General features: G+C 33.2%; 3 protein-coding genes across 3 annotated transcripts; 1 reads left to right on the plus strand and 2 right to left on the minus strand.

The window, feature by feature from the left end:
* The first annotated feature begins 974 nt into the window (after positions 1–974).
* On the plus strand, positions 975–4,811 carry LOC125194512 (integrin-linked protein kinase 1-like). The gene is made up of 12 exons (XM_048092773.1): positions 975–1,784; positions 2,281–2,355; positions 2,462–2,557; positions 2,640–2,722; positions 2,792–2,912; positions 2,999–3,078; positions 3,217–3,279; positions 3,373–3,491; positions 3,574–3,659; positions 4,110–4,231; positions 4,318–4,429; positions 4,509–4,811. The coding sequence occupies exons 1-12, from the start codon at positions 1,455–1,457 to the stop codon at positions 4,584–4,586; spliced, it is 1,365 nt and encodes a 454-aa protein (XP_047948730.1). The 5' UTR covers positions 975–1,454; the 3' UTR covers positions 4,587–4,811.
* A 46-nt stretch (positions 4,812–4,857) lies between these two features.
* LOC125194514 (GDSL esterase/lipase At1g29670-like) lies at positions 4,858–6,401 on the minus strand. The gene is made up of 5 exons (XM_048092776.1): positions 6,155–6,401; positions 5,860–5,984; positions 5,527–5,772; positions 5,226–5,457; positions 4,858–5,142 (listed from the first exon to the last, which is right to left on the minus strand). Exons 1-5 carry the CDS (start codon positions 6,360–6,362, stop codon positions 4,922–4,924), a joined length of 1,032 nt encoding a protein of 343 aa, XP_047948733.1. The 5' UTR covers positions 6,363–6,401; the 3' UTR covers positions 4,858–4,921.
* A 3,984-nt stretch (positions 6,402–10,385) lies between these two features.
* Positions 10,386–12,116, minus strand: LOC125194513 (GDSL esterase/lipase At1g29670-like). The gene is made up of 5 exons (XM_048092775.1): positions 11,784–12,116; positions 11,502–11,626; positions 11,184–11,429; positions 10,859–11,114; positions 10,386–10,779 (listed from the first exon to the last, which is right to left on the minus strand). The coding sequence occupies exons 1-5, from the start codon at positions 12,025–12,027 to the stop codon at positions 10,556–10,558; spliced, it is 1,095 nt and encodes a 364-aa protein (XP_047948732.1). The 5' UTR covers positions 12,028–12,116; the 3' UTR covers positions 10,386–10,555.
* Positions 12,117–21,414: the final 9,298 nt, after the last annotated feature.

Here is a 21,414-nt window from a genome sequence, read left to right on the forward strand (position 1 = left end):
AATCCACGAACTTTGCTAAAGTATCATTTTAGGTCCGTAAACTTTGAAAATATCATTTTATGTCCATCAACTACGGGTTAATATCATTTGAGGTATTTTGAAATTTTTTTGGACGAAAATGCCCTAAGACCTTCAAAGGTCAATTTGGACAATTCTTTCGCCAATCATCTTGCGTCAGAGATATAGAATCCAACTATTTTAACGGCAAATTTTTATATTTAAATTCAATTATAATGTTAATTGATCTCCATTTTGAAATTCATCTCTGAATGACAATCCAAATTAATAGCTATCTAATTTCAAAACAAATAAACTAAATAGAATCCACACATCACCTATAGTAAGTTGTTAAAATGTACTCCGTTTAGATTGAAAAAATAAAATAAAGTATCAAGTCTCAATTCACTATCATTAAATAATTAGTCATCTAATAATTGAAAAACTAACACATATTTTTTACGGCAAATTTAAATATATTTAAATTCAATTTGGATGGTAACTGAATTAAATAGTAGTAAAAAAATTGTTGGACTCTAAGTCTTTGACGCAAGATGATTAGCGAAAGAATTGTCCAAATTGCCCTTGAAGGCCTTAAGGGCATTTTCATCCGGAAAAAGTTCAAAATACCTTAAATGATATTAACTTTTAGTTTACGGACCTAAAATGATATTTTCAAAGTTTACGGACCTAAAAAGATGTTCCCTAACCAATGTTGTCTTATCTAAATTATACGTGATAAAACCAACGAAGAGAATTTTTTGAAATTGTTCATTTGCTTATTCGATTGTACTTTATTTGTGAAATTTTCAAATCCAAAAAATCATTATTTGGATTACTTATGCAAGTTGCATCAAACTTCATTTTCTCTATGGTATAAAAAATACAGTTTTATCCGTTTCACACGTTTTGTCAGCGCGTGAAGACACTCGCTTCTCTCCCTCTTCAAATTCGTCAACTTTATTACCTGTTCATCCAACTATCTTCCCACTGTCAATTGCACACATTACTGGGTGTCTGTGTGCATCTATACATATATATAAATACATAAATGCACATTTCTTAAGCGTGTTGAATTCTTGCTAGAAAGTTTTCCCCTTTTTTCCTGCCCAAGTTTAGTTTGCTGAGAGCTCTTAGGTTTCTCATGATTTTTCACCTTTTGAGCTTTTCCGGAAAGTGTTAGAGGGTTTAAATTACCTGTGATTAGTTTCTCCTATTTGATTTTAGGTTTAAAGTCTTAATTTTTGGCAAAATTTGGGGTTTGAAATTTTTATTTCATTTTTATTCTTGTTAGGTGCAGAATTCCTTCCTAATTCAAAAACTCATCAGCTATTTTAAAAGTGATCTTTTGCAACCATTAGTTCTTGATTTGCAGAGGTTAATTAAAGAATTCTTGCACAAGATCTTCAATTTTAGAAAAAAATTCAAATCTTGATAGAGTTGGGATAAATTTTTCAATGGAGTCCGATGCGCCAGCTAAGTTTACTCTATGGAAGCAATCGTCAATGGCGCCGGAGAGGGACTACGAGGAACTTGATGAGCTGGAGGAGCAGGAAGAGAATGATGTGATTGACGTTGATCCAGGGTTGAAACTGATGTATGTGGTGAATGGGGGTGATTTGGATGGGATCAGGGAGCTGGTGGAGTCCGGCGTGGATGTTAATTTCCGCGATATTGATCACCGGACTGCTCTCCATATCGCTGCTTGCCAGGGGTATGATGATGTTGCCCAGCTGCTGCTTGAGAATGGAGCCAAGGTGGATTCTTGTGATCGGTGGGGAAGCACGGTATAACCTTGATCTTGAGAGACAAAGCAATTTTTTTTAAGTTTGTGTGGTAGTTCTTGATTTATGCACATTGTGTGAAGTTGGCTGTGTTGTGTTTTTGTTTGGTAAATCTTTGTGGGCTTGGGAGGCTGAATTGATGAAAATTGATTGTGTGTTGTTGAATTGATGAAAATTGGAAGAATAATGGCCTAAGTAGTTGAATCCATTCTGTGTAGTCAGTTTCTATGCAGTTCATGCCTCGATTTACTTGTTATTTATTGTGTCAAATTTGCAACCTTTTTGAGCATGAGACCTATCTTCAACAGTGCAACATAGTGATTCTTATATTAGTTTGAGATTATCACTATGGATGAAATGACTTATGTAGCATAGAACTTCTAATTGGTGCGTCTTTTCTAGTTGTTCGATTATAGTGTAGTAGGATCTTGGTCCCGATTTAAGCCACAAGACAATAGCAATTCACTAATCCTATTTTTGACGTGCTTTTCTTACTTAGCCGCTTGCAGACGCCATACATTATAAAAACCATGGTGTAATCAAACTATTGGAGAAGTACGGTGCGAAGGATCTTGTAAGTCGTTTGTTCACACCACATAATTTTCCCATACGTCTGAAAATCTAAAGTCATATTTCTCTTACTCTGTTTGGGCTTAACATGCCGTGGTTTCCCTGCTTAGATGGCTCCAATGCACGTTGAAAATGCTCGTGAGGTCCCTGAATACGAGATCCATCCCAATGAACTTGATTTCACCGATAGCATTGAGATAACAAAGGTATTTACATATCCATCATTTTCATATAATTTGATTGTGTACTAAATTATTCAATTAATGATGATTGAGAACTTCGTTGCAGGGAACATATAGGGTAGCTTTGTGGCGTGGAACGAAGGTTGCTGTGAAAACTTTCGGGGAAGGAATTGCTATTGAGGACAAAGTGTGAGTTCCTCAAATACACGGTAATTCTTTTGACACTTACCATAGTCTGATTCCTGTGCTTTTTTGCAGCAAGGCTTTTCGGGACGAGCTTGCGTTGCTTCAGAAAATTAGACATCCAAATGTTGTACAGTTTCTTGGCGCTGTCACACAGAGCAGTCCGATGATGATTGTGACTGAATACTTACCAAAGGTATTCATCAAAGCAGCTGACTCTTTTCGTTGTAGCTTTAAAATCAATTCTTGTGTTAATCTAATATACACGTGATGATCTTGCAGGGTGACCTCCACGAGTATTTGAAGAAAAAAGGTCCGCTTAAGCCTGCAACAGCTCTCAGATTCGCTATGGATATTGCCAGGTTTGCCCTATTTATACGAACATAATTATTCTCTTGTTCAAATGGATTTTTTAGGTCGGACTAATCCAAGATATGTTTATTACGCCTTTTCAATATAAAGAGGGGAAATTCATCTCTTTGATTTTACTTGGTGTGCAGGGGAATGAACTACCTACACGAAAATAAATCTGAAGCAATTGTTCATCGTGATCTTGAGCCTTCGTAAGTTTGTAGTTCCCATCTTCTTTATGTATTTGTGGCATATCTCTGAGAGTTTCTCGTAATGTTTGCTCATATGATCGAGTATGATAACAGGAACATCTTGCTGGATGACTCCGGGCACCTAAAGGTTGCTGATTTTGGAGTTAGCAAGCTTCTTAAAGTCGCCAAAAGAATCAAAGAAGACGCACCTCTTGCTTGCCAAGATACTTCTTGTGAGTTTGTCTCAAATTACTCTTATCGTTTCCCAAACAATTGATTTACTGCTTAGAGTAATCGTCTGTTGATCACTGTCAGGTCGTTATGTAGCTCCGGAGGTCTTCAGAAACGAAGAGTATGACACGAAAGTAGACGTATTCTCGTTTGCGTTAATCCTACAAGAGGTAAGGGCTGTAACTTCTAATGCTTCAGCTAAATATTGTACTACTATTTATTAGCTTGCTAACAATATTAAGAGAGCCCTCACCCTAAAGAAGCTAATGGTATGAAATATTGTAGCCTTGTAAATAAAAAATATGGAAATAGTAGCCATTTTTTGCTTAAATACACCTGCAAAAAAAATCAATGCTATTTACACTTTTACAATTTCGTGTAAATCGTGTAAGCGAGTGAGGGCAAAATAGTAAAAAATGGCTACTAGTATTTCCATACTTTTATGTACATGGATAAAATTTCTTTTGCTACTTGGAAAAAAGGATGAGTGGCTTTAATTTTTAACTGGTAAAATAATTAAGTTATTTACACTTTTACACAATTCAATGTATGCTTTTCTTTCGACCGGCTTTGTTTTTTCACTAGTAGATTTTGAAATATCGAACTTTTTTGGCGTGTAGATGATTGAAGGATACCCACCATTCTATTTAAAGCAAGACCACGAAGTTCCCAAACATTATTGCGAAAAGGAGCGCCCTCCCTTTAGAGCCTCGTCGAAGTTCTATGGCCACGGATTGAAACAGTAAGTTCTTTGTGAAAACCGAAATTTGAATGATACAACGTGACAAGATGGTGTTGTTTGGAGTTATTGATGAGGACTTTTTGCAGTTTGATCGAGGAATGTTGGAGTGACGATCCAGCTAATAGGCCGACGTTCAAGCAGATCATTCCCCGACTGGAAGCAATCTATAACCGATTTGGCCACAGAAGGCGTTGGAAGGTACTCCCTGTCTGGTTCGTTTCCTCTGTTTTTTGTTATTCTTGAGCGTGTAGAGTGAATTGAGTGCATGTTTATGCAGGTGATGAGGCCATTGAAGTGCTTTCAGAGCTCAGATTGGATGAGAGATGGGTCGAGCAGGACAAATTCGACTCGCTAGTCATGAAATTGCAGGTGATGAGGCTATTGCCATGCTGTTTAATTTGTTGTTGAAGATGAAACTCATCTTGTTGTTGCTTAGTGATTACTGAGAATGCTGTTTAATGTAAGTTCCCACATTGTGCAAATTTACCTCCCCTCTCTGTCTTGTAACATGCATGTATTAAAGAAAGAAGATGTATATGGGGATTTGATCTTGACATTTTATGTGATTGTTATTATGGGAGACTAAATTTACTAAACAAAAAAATAATAGCAATAATTTGCATACATATTATTCCACACTTTGCAGAAAACAGACACTAAACCATGACAATTAGTCTGGAAAAAAAACTGTTAATTTCTTCGGACGAGATAACGAATGTCGGTCGGGTAAGCATCAGCAGGCGAGGCTGCAGCGTACGACCGTGCAGCCATGGCTTGATTTGCAGTTTCTGTGGGATGAAAATTATCCCAGAAGTAATACTCATTTCTGTTGTTGCATGGTTTTTTTCCAGCATCACATAGTCCTAAGGGTTTTGAAACCACACAACATGGGACATCTATAACTTTTATACCTGCAATAATACAAAAATATTGATCTTCTTTCCATGCATATTATAATTAGAAATTTGAAGATTATTAGTAATTTATAGCATACCTATGGTTGAAGGATCCCCTTGAGCAATGTTTGTGGTATTTATAAAGATAAATTGCGCCCCATGGAGACGGGCGTTGAGGGCGTCGACGAGCGACGGTAGCATATCGTTGAAATGTTGTATGATTCGATTGGTGGAGTCCATGAACTCTTTGGTGGACCTGAAGTGAGGCACGGATCCAATTGAACCCACCCCATGAATTGCTACTTTCCTTGCTCCATACTTGTACAGCCTCTGCCATACAATCAAATTAAATTATTTTTATTTTTAATACAATAATCAATTTCTATAATATGCACTAACCCTAATTTGTCGACGGTAGTGGTTGGTCAAAATTGTTGCAAACTTTTGTGGAGTGTACAAAGTGCTAGAAAGGTGATATTTTGGGGAAAAATAATTGTTGATATAATCGTTACTCCCTATATTGGAAACATATAAGCATTTTTTGAGGTGATGTTTTGCACGAGCTGAGTTTCCAAGTAAAAGCTTGATATTGGCCACCGTTTTTCCATGATTAATCAGCTGCTTCTTCATGCTCATTACATCACCCTATAAACATCACACACATCATTTCATTATTTTTTACCACTATCATCTTCTACTCCATAAAAATTACTAACACAAATTATTTATTACCAATTGACTTCCCGATTCATCGAGGATTCCACTTCCTCCTGATCCATAATTCACACCTTTGAGAATCTTGGTACCTTTTGCAATTGCAAATGGAGGAATAGCTTTCTCAAATCCTAAACTCTTGGCTGCATAAATCAACCATCATATCAAATTTCATTAGTAATTAATGCTTTCACACTGATCGTCAATAAATAGCTTAAAATAAAAAGAAAGAGAAATACTTCTTTATATAGTGTACTAGTACTTCTTAAATAATGGGACTTTAAAAAAAAAAAATCCAATAATAAAATCGAACCGAGAAAATCGGGTATATTTTTGCCATTGGAGAATCGGCCGGTGGGACCGGCCGGAAAATCGATCCCGTAAGGGGTGTGATTTACTTTGGCAATTGTTGCTAGAAAATTGTTATTTCCATTATCAGTAAGAGAATCCCCAAAAAAGAAAACACAAGGAACTTGCTGTATCTTCCCATCACATTTTGTAATCAAATATACTAGTAACATATAGTAGTAAAAAATACTAGATAATTTCGTTATTTTTGCTTCCATTGTTTGTCAAACAAGAAAATTCAATAAAGAAAGATTTCAAATAATTTGTTGTTCTGCCCACACCAAGACATATATATGAGAGAGAGCTATGAATATATTTTTCGACCTTCTTACAGCTTTGTATAGATTGTGCTAGCGGGAGGGATCTAGTTAAGATATCATCATTAATGCTAAATTTTTTAATAATTTAGTTGCACTTTATAGTTAGGTAAGTAATTAAGCAAAAATTCATTTTCTTTTATTTATCTATAACTTCTGAAGCTAACATGTCTCCATTTGGCGGCATGGAAATAATGAGATCTTTATTCTTTTGTGGTTCAATATATTTTGCATACCAACTCTTAATTAAAAGTGACAATTATCTTAAAAATAACATATACTTACATATTATGAAATTGGCAAAAAGTAACATAATTGTTCTATAGAAAGGTGGAATATTTTTTAAGAATGAAGATAAATGTACATTAATGTAGTAAAATTTAATTTAAATTGAATTAAATTACAAATTAATTTTATTATTAGTTATATTATTCTATAGTGATAAAAAAAATGATATGAAAAATTTATGACAAATTTTCATATAATTGCGAGTTTAATTCGAAATACAAATTTTTTCTTAAATTTGTAGACAATTAGTTTAAGTTCTGTATGTTTTTTTTGAAATTATTGAAGAACGATTAATATAGTAATTATTTTAAATTAATTCATATTTATAAAACGATATTTAATGTAATTTTTTTTTAAAGTTCAATTGTGTATGTATATGTACATTTATCAATACTTTTTTTTATTAGTTGGGTTGAGTACTTATTATATTAAGTATACTAGATAGTTTTAACTTTTAATGCAGAAATTTAGTAGGAAAACCAAACTCTATGCGTAAAAAACCCAGCCCTATATTGTGCCCTTGGATTCAAATTAATTACTAGTACAAGTTTGATTTCTTCCTATCTAGCTGGACGCCTATGATACGAATTTACTGTTATTCACGTAAAAATAAATTTAAGCTAATTAATATTTAGTCAAGCCGTATTAAATTTGAGGTCTCACATTAATTTATTTTAGGGTTTGGCATATTTCCAAACTGACGTTATCGTACGTAGTTTTCTGGGGAGTGATCAATTGTTAACTCATCATTTAATTGCTAACTACAACTAATTTAAGATCATAAAATTTTAGAAATCTTGTGGTCTACAATTTGCCACGTATAATTTTCGTTTTTATTAATTAAATTGAAAAAGATAAAAAAAACTACCAAATTAGGGCTTTGGATGAAAAATGTCAATATAGTGTTTTGAAAATATCAATACAATGCTTTGAAAATGTCAACACAATGCTTTGAGAATGTTAACGCATTGCTTATATTGACATTCTACATGTATTATATTGACATATTTTATATACTATGTTGACATTTGTGTTGTACGAAAAAATTAAAAAATTTTAATTTTTTTCCAGATTTTGACGTCATAACATATGCAAGTGAGATCTCGTTAGAATCCTTATGAAATTATCTTTAATTTGATATATGTTGTGCGGACAAAATTAATTAAACTCAAAAAAGTTATATGTGTTTTAAAGTTATAGAATATTTTCCAAAAGTTAGTTACAACTAATTTGTTGTAAATTGACCTTAATACCCTTATTGACGTATTTTGTTGATCGTATTGACATTTCGAGGTTGATGATCTAGGCCCTTAATTTAAATATCTAATGGCTATTATTTAGTTGTAGTTAATAATTAAATATTGAATTAGCAATATAACATTCCCTAGTTTTCTGAGTCTCTATAATTAATTATCCTCTATTAATTAGCTGTCATAAATAAGAGAATAATTCTCATTTTATGAAAATGTTGTGAATTATTGATCATTTTATAAATTAAGCTATCAAGATGTCCGGGATTTGGATTTTAAGTGTTGGAGTATACTATGATTTTAAGTCTTGGAGTATATCAAAATCATATCTTGTTATATTTATACAGCATGAAAAGGCATCCATTCCAAACAAAATTCTGGAAAATTGTTAATTTAACGTTCATCTATATGCATCCAAGAAAACATAAAAATAATTTCCCATAAATGCAAAACTAATTTAATATTGTGAATCGGTAATATCTTGCAGTAGCTCCATTTTCTATTTCCGAGAGACGAAATTAATCACCCCAAAAGTGAGAGTCAATTTCTATTGATGCATATTTTTCCCAATTCACTTAAATTTTCTTGATATCTCCGACATGAAACATAGTAAAAGTAAATTAGGTATTCAGGTTATCTTCAATGATCTATAAATTCGCAAGTCGGTGGATCCTTTATTTCATGATTGTGTAACATCGCATGAATCTGAGATACATGCATGTGCCAATGAATTTCATAAAGATGGCAATAATTATTTGAATGTAAGGATATAAATAAATAAGTTTCCATAAGTAGAATTTGGTAGGTGTGTGCATTTCGTTGAAACCGTCGCCCCAAGATTTCATCCACAGCTTTATATTTCAATTATTACGCATAGTGATGGATCCAGACTTTTTGAATTGGAGGCGTGAATTATATAGTAAAAAAAAAACATAGTACCATAGTATTAAATAATATTAAAAATAATATAAAGAAAAATAATGTTCTAAGTTTAAAGTCACATAATAATAAAAATTTTCAAACTATCTAATATAAAAAAAAAGGGTTGAAAAATTGAATATTTTAAATTCACGGCAGATATTAAAACATCAACTAAAATATGCATAAAATAGAATAATAAAAAAGAAATAACATTAAAAAAAAACTACCTAAAACCTAAATAGAATAATAGAACTAAAATCTGCAAACACACGTGATGAGGAGCTACCTAAGTACTATCTAAAAAATATATAATAATAATAAAAAAAAAATAAAATAAATAATAATAATAATAATAAAAATAAAAGAAGTAATATTTAAAAGCTACCTAAAATCTGCATAAAATAGAATAACCAAAAAAGAAATAAAATTAGAAAAACTACTTAAAACCTTAATAGAAACAAAATATGCAAATCAAGGTGATGAGGTGAATCGAACTTAGGTCTCAAATATATACTAAGGGGAGAATTACACAAGTTTTTTAAATTTTAATCACTACCAACAACTGAAAATTTCAGCTATGATTCTCTACTTCTGTTCCAAAAAAATAGACTTGCTAAGGGACGGCAGTTCTAAAATGAAATAGGTTAAGTAAGAGATCAAAATAGAGAGAAAAATGATTAAAATATCTTTGGTGAAAAACAAAATACTAGTACTATCTTATAAGAGAAAAGAACTTGCCATAAACAAAAAGAAACTGATTTTGGTAGAGGGACTAAAATAACGAAACAACAATTTTTCGTGCATGTCAGATACGCGGCGTACACTCTGACAAGCACTATAGTAAAATGTTTTAGTGTTGATTTGATTTTTGGAAACTTGGAGACCAAATATTACTGGATAAAAGGAGTTGTCAATATTGTTTTAATTATATTAATACTACTACATTTTATTTTATTAGCCTTGAGTCCCAAAAGTCGAACATCCAACTCCAGCCGAGACTATTTGAAGGCTGTATAAAGCAGTTAGCTTGTTAATATAATACATTTAGAAATGAATTAAGTTTTATTTATTCAAATCTAAAATGGAACCATCTCGATCGCGTTGGCAACCTCTTTTTGCTATTCCCGTATATGTGCCATAATACTATATGTTTAATATGATATAAGTTTGTTGGGCCTTGAAAAATGTATTAACGAGCCTCTAATCATTTTACCATTTTTTATTCTATAATCTGATTCATTATTAGGATTTTCTATTCCAGAATTAAGAAATTGTATAATTTTTTATATGCCAATTTTTAGTAATAATTTATATGTGTAGGAAAATAAAAGCAATATACAAGAAAGAAATGGGACTTTAGTACCATACCGGCCCATCCGACCAGATAAGGCCCAAACCAAATAAAAATTCAAAACACAAGTTTAATTAGAAATATATTTGGATGGTTAATTTTTTCCATCCACATATAACACGAAAACAGTTACATTACCATAATAATTTTCAAGAAAATACAAAAACACGAAAACAGCCGATCTCTAATGCAAACGAAATAGCAACACACGTATTAGTTATAAAAATTACAGAGTAATTTCAAAGCTGCGCCAAGCGACTAATATCGTAAGGATAGGCGTCGGAAGCCTTCTGGGCGCGATACGATCGTCTCCCAACGATGGTGTTGGCCGCCTCCGTGGGATGGAACGCATCCCAAAACAGATACTGATTTCTGTTCCTGCACGGCCTCTGCCCTGGCAGGCACGTGATCTGCCCGTTGTTCCTCCCCACCCCACAGCACCCTGCATTTGTCACGCTGAAGCCTGCACCAAATATTTTAAATTGATATCAGAGCTAGGTCTGTTATTAAAAATACAGAGAGGGGGGCTGCATGGCAGTTACCGAAGGACGATGGGCTCTGGATAAGATCCTGGAAGATTCCGTAGGCGTTGATGTAGATCAACTTGGCGTTGGGCGTGTTTCGGTTGAGTGTGTCCACCAATCCCCTGAGCTTGGTGTTGAATATCTGGTTGGCGTCGTTGATTCTCTTCACGCACGTCCTTCCATCGGGGCTGTTCTGGGCCAGGGCGTTCGGGCTGCACCCGATCTGCCCGATCCCGATCAACGCAAACTTACGTGCCCCGAGGTTGTACAAATTCTACATCAACAAACATACTCGTTACTCTGATTTTCCAATTAAGTTTAGTTTAAGAAAATGGTTATATACCTTTAATTGTTGGGTATACTGTTGGATCAAGAGGTTGGCGTACTGCTCCGGTGAGTATTGTCGGCTGCTGGAGTAGTAGAGCGGCATGAAGTAGTTGTTGAGGTAGTCGTTGCTGCCGATTCCGACCGAATATATGCATTTGCTTAGGTAATCTGCGGCAGAGGATTCGTTTCCCAGAATGTTCACTACTTGTTGGACTGTATTCCTGTAGTTGTTTACTTGTCCGGTGAAATCAATCCTTCCACCCTAATTTATTCACAAAATTAATTAATCGTTGGTTAAAGTTAAGAAACAACCAATTGAAGAGCAGAGAACTACCAGTTGCCGGCCGGTTTCGGATCTAATTCCAGCTGCAGCCGATGCGTAGTTCACTCCCTGGAGTATTTGCTGGCCGCGGGCGGCCGAGTAAGGCGGAATGTAGTCATCAAAGCCTAGTAATTCAGCTGAAGTAACAAAAACAAGTCAATTATCACTCCATGATTCTTTAAAGGAGACCGAAGAAAGTATTAAAGAATAAAGATTTTGCCAAAAAAAAGAAACAAACGAACAAAATAAGTATTTTTATAAGTCATGGCACGTGATATTATAAAATATGCTTACCAACTACATCGACTGTGGTTTTCCCATTGGAAAACCGGCCGGTCGGGCCATTGGGAAAATCGATTCCATAGGGCAAGTAATTAGCCTTAGCCAAAGATTGGATGTTGTTGTTGTTGCCGTTGTCCACAAGAGAATCACCAAATATGAAGAGGCATGGAACTTGGGGCTGGGCCAACACGCCGCCGTGGAGGAGGCTCAGCACCACGGCCGCCACTATCCATCTCTTAACTCCACTAGACTCCATTTAGAAGGAACTGCAATGCAAGAATTGGATGTTGTGAAAAATAGAGGTGTGAGTTTTTAAGGCATGAAAAGAGTAGTTATATATAGCGAATTTGAGCAAGCAAGATTGGCAAGTGGGGAGTGGACGGCATTACGCTGTTGTACATTTGGATATGCAGTTAGTGTAACACGGTGCATTGATTGCAACCGCATTCGATTTTCTTCGAATTATTGGATCCAAGTTTTAAGCCAATACATGTCCATTCTATATTTTACTGTATTAAAAATATATTCATCGATTAGTACCACTAGTTTTGATAGTAGATGTTACAAATTTTAATACAAATTTGGTAAATTAAAGATGTTTCATTTCTTAAATGACATGGGATTTAAGATGAAATATTTGTTGAGAGAAATATGTGTCATTTTTTTGTTGATATTGTTATAAAGTAGTTATAAGCTAATTAATTGACTTGTTGATCATGTTTAAACTTGTAAAGGAAATATTTAGATAGAAAGCATTATGTATCTTAACTTCAATTCCCTAACAAAGCTTATTATAAATGGCTGGGCTTGTTCGATTATAATTTCCGAAACAAAATTAATAAGCTCAACTATCACAACATGTTGTACCTTGTCGTAATAATATGCCGACATCTTAATTAATCATATAATCCATAAATAATGGGCATGCATTTGAAGAAATTTAATAAATGAGTACATTAATTCACTTATTTGAATGATATAATTTGATGACTGGCGATACTAAAACTTGTCATTTTATCCTTTTCTTCAATGTAAGTTGTTCCATGTGTAAAGACACTTATATTCGATAATAAGAGCAGAAGAGAGTACTAATGAACACCAATTAAAACTCTTGATTTAAAAAGAGTATGACTTATTTCTCTGCATTCTAATAACTCAAGTCGGCATACAATCAAAGCACATTAGTCAACTAGCTAGCGTTGATCTAGACGACGACGGTGCTGGTGCAGAATCCTACCTTCAAATTGAAAGATAGGAGTAGTGTAATTTCAATGGATTTATGGTTGTGCAGATTTCTTGCATTTAATCTGGTAGTTAGCAAACGCTTGAAATTAATGTTTGGAGAAAGTCATATGCATTTTTTTAAAGAAAGTCGTGAACAATTAAAGTGCTAAAAAGTGTAGCTATTTGGCAACTCGGCGTAATCCAATTGCAACTAAAATCACTCAAATATTCTAGTATTCTTGAATAAGATATTTTTAGTTGAATTATCTTTTAGATTACAGTTAATAAATACTCCTACAGTTTAATTCTGAATATAAGTTTGTGGAAAAACACATTAATATACGGCTAATTAAAGGAAATTAATTGGTGCCATACCATAGAGATAAAATAAGAATAATGATTGCAGTTGACTATGATATGTATTGATTGCACACGCATGATAAATAGTCTTATGCGGCTGCAACAATTAAATCAGGCAGTTGATTGAACAACACACTTTACGACCAAGTCTAATATTAAATAAAAGTCATCCATGATGTGTGTATGCAAGAGAAGGGACTTTCGTGAACACGGTAATTTATTTAGCCCATTTAGTACCTAATACAATTATATTAAAGTTTTATCAATGCGATTTTTCTCCTTTCACCTCAATGCTAGGAGCAATACTGACAATTTTCGTCACAACATGTACAAAATTATTATATTTAGATCAAATTTTATTAGGTTCGCATCTTTATTGGGTTGGCTTAATAACCCAATAATTAAAATATGTTTTATTGCGTAAATTCATGAGCTGCAATTTCATGTTTCTCTCATAAATATAGTACTCTCTCTGTCCCACAAAAGATGTCACACTTTTCTTTTTAGTTAGTCCCACAAAAGATGTTACATTTTTCTTTTTGGAGAAAGTTCTCTCTCACATAAATATAAAAATTATATATTCTCTCTCTCTATTTAACACACAAAACAAAACCTCCTAAAATCTCGTGTCGTCCCACAAGTGTGACATCTTTTGTGGGACGGAAGGAGTACATTTTTTTAATATTAAAACACGATCGAATTTTAAATTTTTCTGATTTTCCCTTAAATAATCAAAACATACGTATCAAATAAACATATGTGGCAATCAAATTAACTTTATCTTGATTCATTAAATAAAAAATTAAAATTTAAAATTCACATCAATACTCTTCTATCTAGGCTATTTTTCTTCACTTTTCTTTCGTCTCTTTCCTCTTTCTTTCTAACTCGATCTTCTTATCTTTAACTATAGAATAGTTAATTTGTCGTTAAATTCATATGCATGGATGCCACATCACCCATTCGCGAGTAACAATTTATTTTTGTCTCACTAGCCAAAATACTAGCCAACGTGGACAAAATAAGACAATGGCAAATTCAGATAAACTATAAATATTGGTTAAATTCTAGTTCAGCCTGCAAAATTTAAAAATCAATCATAAAATTTATGAGTTTTAACATTTTTCTCAATTTTCACAGGATCTAATTATTTGGCTGCGTTTAAAAAAATCGTCAAGGATGGGACCGTTTGTAAATTTTTCATTTTTTTTCCACACTCAACAAGTAACTCATTTACATCATTAAAATTCAGAAAAACGTTAAATATATGATTTTCACGGCGGATGAATTGTTAAATTGCGAGACGTACCAAAATATATGATTTTTCCGACAATTTGCATGTAAGGAAACTCAGGGCTAAATACAAAAGAAACTTGATTGCAATAATACGAGAATAGTATTTTTGAAATATATTTTACAAATAATTAGTATTTATTTTTCTTTGTTTTCAGGTCCTTAACGAAAAATTACGAGTGAAAATTTTATTCTAGTTTCAATGATAAAAAATATAATCCAATACATAAAGAGTAGTGTATCGCTGTGAGGAGCATATTTAGGGGTGGATCGGTACGGTATACCGTATCGAGAGTGTCATACCGCATACTGTACCGAAAGTAGCGGTATGATAATAAAACTTCAATAATCTCAATCCAAAACAACCAAACCTGTACCCAAAATATTTAAAATAACATTTAAACTTAAACTTGATAAAACAATCATAACCTAACTACTGATATTAATATTAATTAGAAAATGGGACACGGTTTAGGTTACTGTTCAAATATATGCCAAATGAAACTGAAGTAAAATAATGGCAATATGTGCCAAATGAATCTGCGTGAGATGTGGGGCGGAGAGGGATTAAATATGAAAATAGCGTTTGAGGTCTTTTATATAGTAGTATTTAATTAGATTATGTATGATATATAGAGTTGTGATCAATGTCGAACCAATTTTAAAGACCGAACTAGAGACCAAATCTCATCCACTCATTAATCACATCTAATGGTTATTAATTAAATTGACAAAAGGGTAGATTTGGAAAGCCAAAAATGTTGTTGTTACGTGATCTTCCCTTCCCTTCCCAAATCCAATCAATTTTTGTCTCTCACCTATCCTCGGCACCAACTACCTCCATCGTGCTGCATCCCCCACCCCACTGCATCGGAGTGTGAGGAAGAAGCGCCACTCTGCAGAGTGGATCTCCGATCTGGTGAGATAGAGAAGCTCTCCGACGACGTTAGGGCAGCAGGCGACATCGATGCGCGAGGCGAGGGAGAGCTCGTTCTAGAACTCATGGTCGCCCTGGATGGAGGCCTCGCTCATGACGATTTCCTGGCCGGAGGGGAGGACGCCTTTGAAGACGGAGCCGAAGCCGCCCTGGCCGAGGCGGTTGGCGGCGGCGAACGAGTCGGTGGAGGTGCGAAGGAGCGAGTAGGAGAAGCGCTGCGGTCGAAACGGAGGCTTCATCAGATCTGCCGGAACGGTCCTCTTGCGGGTGATCTTCCGGTAGAGGACGACGGATACAAATATAAGCGCCAGCGCCGCCGCCACGGCGAGCAGCGGCATGAGAAGGCGGTGGTGTGGCGACGGCAGCATTGTCGTGACTCGTGAATCTGGATACAATCGGATAGAAGCAAAAAAGAGTATATAGAGGTTGTAGACAGATACTCGTGAAAGAAGAAAGATGGCAGTGTGTGTGGTGAAGCAGCTCATATTTTGTCATTGAAGATTGTGAACGGATTTGTGCAATTGGAGTTTGCAGCTCATACCGCGAACGGATTTGCATATTTTGCAACTCATATTTTATCGGTTCAGTTCATATTCTATGTTACTTCATTCAACTAGACTATTACTTCATTCATTTACATTATTACTTCATTCACCTAGATTATTACTACAAAATTATTTAATTATCTATATTACTTCATTTGACTAGATCACTGTTACTTCATTTAAATAGTTTTATCAATTCATTCGACTAGATTATTAATTTAAGGGATTGTTGAGTATATGAGGAATAGTGATCACTACTTCATTCATATGTGCATTTACTTCATTCAACAAGTATATCACTTCATCATAATAGGATTTTACTTCATTGAACTTAATTTTGTAAACACTTTACACAGTCTATTCGCTTTAAATTTTGTAAAAAGCTTAAAAAAATTCAAATTTAAATTTTCTATATTATTTCGAACACCTAAGCTATAACTTCATTCAGTTAGATTATTAATTCATTCACGTGAATTATTACCTAATTAGACTAGATTATTAGTACTTCATTTTCTATTCTATTACTAGCGCCAAGGGTTGAAGTAGTTAGAAAGTTTTACGACTTGAGAAAGAAGAAGAAGAAGAAGAAGAAGAGGAGGAGGAGGAGGAGAAGAAGAAGAAGAAGTGTTTATTTAAATTTGAATTTGAATTTATTTAAATTTTTTTCACACACATTAAATCAAATAGACTATATGAAGTGTTTTACTAATGAAGTATTTATTCTTTATTATGATGTATTCGTATGGTAAGACTGAATCTGCCTATTAATCATCCTTGTATGTTTAATACTTCATTGTCGTAGTTTATTACTTCATTTCTGTAGTTTATTACTTCATTCCAGTAATTTATTAGTGTGCGTGAACTAAAATCGTTTGAATTTTCTCTAAAATAGCCAACAATTTCCACAGTAGGAGAAAGTTGGTAAACCACACCATGCTCACTATATAAATCCCATAACCAAATGAAAACTCTCTATTACAAAAAAGAAAAATACAAACTTTTAAAATACAATAAATCATCAAAAAATGACACACCAACGCATCTCAATGGGATGAGCCACGATTCTGGCCACCATCCATTTGTTAGGCATGGGGAAAGCCCATTCAGCACCTGCACAAATGTCCGCATCAATAGTGCCTCAACTACGTCTCCAGAAACTCTTCATCCCCTCCTCCGATTTGATTTCTCATTCAGGTGTGAGTTAGAGGATTTTTCCCAACATTTTGTTTACCTATATACAAGAAACACATAACAACAACTCAGCATTTGAAACATAGTTTATATTACCTTATTAAAATAGTTTGTAACTTCATCATTTAGGTTCTTTAGTTCATTACAAACATCAAAATATGAATATAAAATAGGCCAGTTTATATTACTTCATTCCATGGGGTTATTACTTCACCAATTAAGTTATTTAGTTCATTCAATGTAATTTCTTATCAGTTAAAGATGTTACTTCATTATAATGTTTTATTACTTCATTTTTAGAGTCATTTACTTCACTATAATGTTTTATTACTTCATTTTAGTAATAAAATCTACTGTATAAACAGATTATTTATATTACTTCATTATCATAACTTATTACTTCATTATATGGATTCTATACTTCACATCAACTAGATTATAGTTAAATAGGAAAACAAATCAGTTGCATTACCTCATCACGGTAAATATGTAATTCATTTGAATATGCAAACAATGCAACGGTTAATTTTAATTCTAAAATCCTAAACTCATACAAAACAGTAAACATATAGTTCATATTTATAGACTATTACTTCATTATCATGTTTTATTACTTCATTTTGGTAATAAACCTTACTGTATAAACAAATCATTTATATTACTTCATTATCATAATTTATTACTTCATCTTATCAATTTACTACTTCATTAAAAGAATATGTAGTTCATTTTAATGTGCAAACAAGTCATCAGCTGAGTTAAATCCTAAAACCCTAAACTCATGCAACACAGTAAATAGATAGTTCATATTTAGTGTCTATTACTTCATTACAATGCTTTATTACCTCATTTTACGAATTTACTACTCCATAGGATAATATATTAGGGCTTTAACTTCATTTTATCAAATTACTACTTCATAACAAATAGTTTTTATACCTTATTCCTCAGTAATTTTTCTTTCAGTAGCTGCATCTTGTTATTTAGTTGTCTTCTTACAATGATATTTGAGTTCTATTTTGACTAAAATAAGAAACAAATTTAAGAATTAGATGAAGTAAATTAAGAATAAAAATCTAGAAGAATTTTACGTGCAGTCCTCCAGTGCACGACCCAAGTTCGCTGATTTCTTTGTTGGACTAAATATGTATAGCTCAACACCAAAGAGCAATAAGCCGAGAGCAATAATACCTTGTTTGTATAGATGTACCAAAATAGATGTTGGAGCTTAACTTAATAAAAATGATACAATGACATGAGATTTGACTGATACCTTCATTTTTCTGCTATTTTATTTAGAAACAAAAAGTACTCCACCATGAATTATTTAGAAACAGAATGTATGCAATTATTCAACGCAGACTGATTAGGGTTCCAGCCATTTTCGTCGCCCCACAATTTCTCGCGCATTTCTCCTCTCGAAAATTACCTTTTAATTTCGGTAACGGCAACGCCACATTTACCATCAGTTATCTCACAAATTCATGTGGACTCTCCCTGAATGACGCCTTCTCCGTCTCCAACAAATTGCGCATCAAATCGCGACACACTTCCGATGCAGTTTTGCAATTACTCAAAACCTACGGCTTCACAGATGCTCAAATCAGCGTCGATTTGTAGAAGAAGATCTGTCGATTTGTAGAGGAAATTCATCGATTTTGGAGAAGAAGATAAAGAGAGAATTGAAATTGAAGAAAACCACGTGAATTAAATGAAGGTTGCTGCGAAAATTTTACCATCAATGTATTTTGGCCAAAATACCCCTGGATTGAAGTAAATTATTTACCTAATGAAGGAGTGAAATTAATAAAGCATGCTCTAATCTCATCCATTAAAAACTAGATCCAAGAGCCTATATTTGGTCTCTAGTTCGGTCATTAAGAGAGGATTTGTGGATAATGAGACTCTCTCTCTCTATATATATATGGTCTTGTTAGGTTGAGATTATTTAGCTAAATTGAGAAATGAGATGCAATATGGACCACTTATTCAAAATATTTGTGAAATGTCAACAACATGTAGTTTATGTCAACAGAGGGGCATAATTGTAATTTTATTAATTTTTTTTAATTTTTTTTAATTTTTTTAATTTTTTTTTATTATTTAAAAAAAATTCAACTATATGTACAATTCATGTCAACTACACATCAAATGTCAACAACTTTATTCAATAAATATTATTTGACATGAATTGTACATGTAGTTGACATTATATTGTGTAGTTAACATGAATTGTATATGTAGTTGACATGGATTGTACACATAGTTGACATTATATGTGTGTAGTTGACATGAATTGTGTGTGGTTGACATGGATTGTACACATAGTTGACATTATATGTGTGTAGTTGACATGAATTGTGTGTGGTTGACATGGATTGTACACATAGTTGACATTATATGTGTGTAGTTGACATGAATTGTGTGTGTGGTTGACATGGATTGTACACATAGTTGACATTATATGTGTGTAGTTGACATGAATTGTACATGTAGTTGAAAAATAAAAAATAAAAAAAATAAAAAAATAAAAAACGAAAAAAAAAATAAAAAATAATTTTAAAAAATTAATAAAAAATTCAAATTAAAAATTAAAAAAAATATTTATTGAATAAAATTTACTATGATATTACCATTTTGCCCTTTCATAATTAATTAATCTAAAGATATGTTCCATGTGGAAAAATCTGGACCACTCATATAATAAAAATAAGTGGCTGATATTGCATCTCATTTCTCAATTAGCATAAATAATCTCAATTGATCACAATCCTATATATATATATATATATATATATATATATATATATATATAGGTGTGTGTTAAAATGACAACTCCTCTTAAAATGACAACGTGACAACGCTTATACAACAATATTATTAACGCTATACATGACAATATTCAATACGGTAGACTGACAATCTATAGATTGTTGTATAGTGTGTCGGATATTCTTTGTTCAAGAAAAATTGCTTTGTTTAAAGAACAACAGATTGCTTTGCCCGTCTTTTTCCGAGAATTTTTTTTTTTTTTGCCACGTGGCAGCTTATTATTCGTCCACGTGTACAAATGATTGGCTAGAAATGGTGGTATGGTGTTATTTTAAGGGGTGGTGGCACCCTAACATGCCCCTATATATATATATATATATATATATATATATATATATTATAGAGTTGTGATCAATGTCGAACCAATTTTAAAGACCGAACTAGAGACCAAATCTGGGCCATTAGATCTAGTTTTTTTGATGAGATGTGCTGCTGTGAAAATTTTTTTGTGCTTCATTACTAGTCCATTTTACTTCATTGTATAGGTTTATTACTTCATTCTGTACGTAATACCTTAAAACTACAACATGTTTTTACTTGCTTCCAGTAGGTTTTGAAATGATTCAACATATGCTTCATTCAAATTCATTGATGTGAGTTTTTGCTTGATTAACATTTAAATATGCAATTTATTCAAGTAAGTTTATTACTTCATTCAGAAACGTTATTACTTCATTCGATAAGATTTTTACTTCAGTAGGACTTCAAATGCTTCTACACATACTTCATTCCAATAATATAATATATTATTCCATGTGTTTATTAAACCATATTAGTGCCATGGCGGTGGTGATAGATATTGTAGAGAGAAAGAACGGCACGCGACGGCGAAACCACATTTACGTACTGGAATGAAGTAAAAACCTACTAGAATGAGAATGAAGTAAAAAACTACTAGAATGAAGTAATATATTCTGGACGAAGTTAAATCTTCGTAACATGTTAGTATGACTTATTTACCTTCGAATGAATTAAAATAGGCTCGTGATGAAGGCGAAAATAATTTATAAATTTCTGTATCTTATCCATAAAAAACTAGATCTAAAAGCCCTAATTTGGTAGGGTTCGGTGGTTCGGTCTTTAAGAGTGGATTTGTGGATAATGGGACTCTATATATATATATAGGGGTGCACTATGGTGCCACCATAGATAGGATAACACCATACCACCAATATAGTCCGTTAGATCTCATTTATGGACGCCTAGGATTAAGTTTCGTGAAAAAACACGGGTTTGCAGTCTACTGTATTAGATATTGCAG

Source organism: Salvia hispanica, chromosome 6, assembly GCF_023119035.1.
Source record: "Salvia hispanica cultivar TCC Black 2014 chromosome 6, UniMelb_Shisp_WGS_1.0, whole genome shotgun sequence".
Lineage (NCBI taxonomy): Eukaryota > Viridiplantae > Streptophyta > Magnoliopsida > Lamiales > Lamiaceae > Salvia > Salvia hispanica.

What these genes read in the sequence shown, in the direction of transcription:
- LOC125194512 (XM_048092773.1), top strand. Translation starts at nt 1,455, where the DNA reads ATGGAGTCCGATGCGCCAGCTAAGTTTACTCTATGGAAGCAATCGTCA. An exon ending in TTCGCTATGGATATTGCCAG is followed by an intron (nt 3,079 to 3,216) that starts GTTTGCCCTATT and finishes CTTGGTGTGCAG; the next exon opens with GGGAATGAACTACCTACACG. An exon ending in TATGGCCACGGATTGAAACA is followed by an intron (nt 4,232 to 4,317) that starts GTAAGTTCTTTG and finishes GACTTTTTGCAG; the next exon opens with TTTGATCGAGGAATGTTGGA.
- LOC125194514 (XM_048092776.1), bottom strand. Translation starts at nt 6,362, where the DNA reads ATGTTACTAGTATATTTGATTACAAAATGTGATGGGAAGATACAGCAA. An exon ending in ATGAATCGGGAAGTCAATTG is followed by an intron (nt 5,773 to 5,859) that starts GTAATAAATAAT and finishes TGATGTTTATAG; the next exon opens with GGTGATGTAATGAGCATGAA. An exon ending in AGGGGATCCTTCAACCATAG is followed by an intron (nt 5,143 to 5,225) that starts GTATGCTATAAA and finishes GTATTATTGCAG; the next exon opens with GTATAAAAGTTATAGATGTC.
- LOC125194513 (XM_048092775.1), bottom strand. Translation starts at nt 12,027, where the DNA reads ATGGAGTCTAGTGGAGTTAAGAGATGGATAGTGGCGGCCGTGGTGCTG. An exon ending in AACCACAGTCGATGTAGTTG is followed by an intron (nt 11,627 to 11,783) that starts GTAAGCATATTT and finishes TTGTTACTTCAG; the next exon opens with CTGAATTACTAGGCTTTGAT. An exon ending in AGTATACCCAACAATTAAAG is followed by an intron (nt 11,115 to 11,183) that starts GTATATAACCAT and finishes TTGTTGATGTAG; the next exon opens with AATTTGTACAACCTCGGGGC.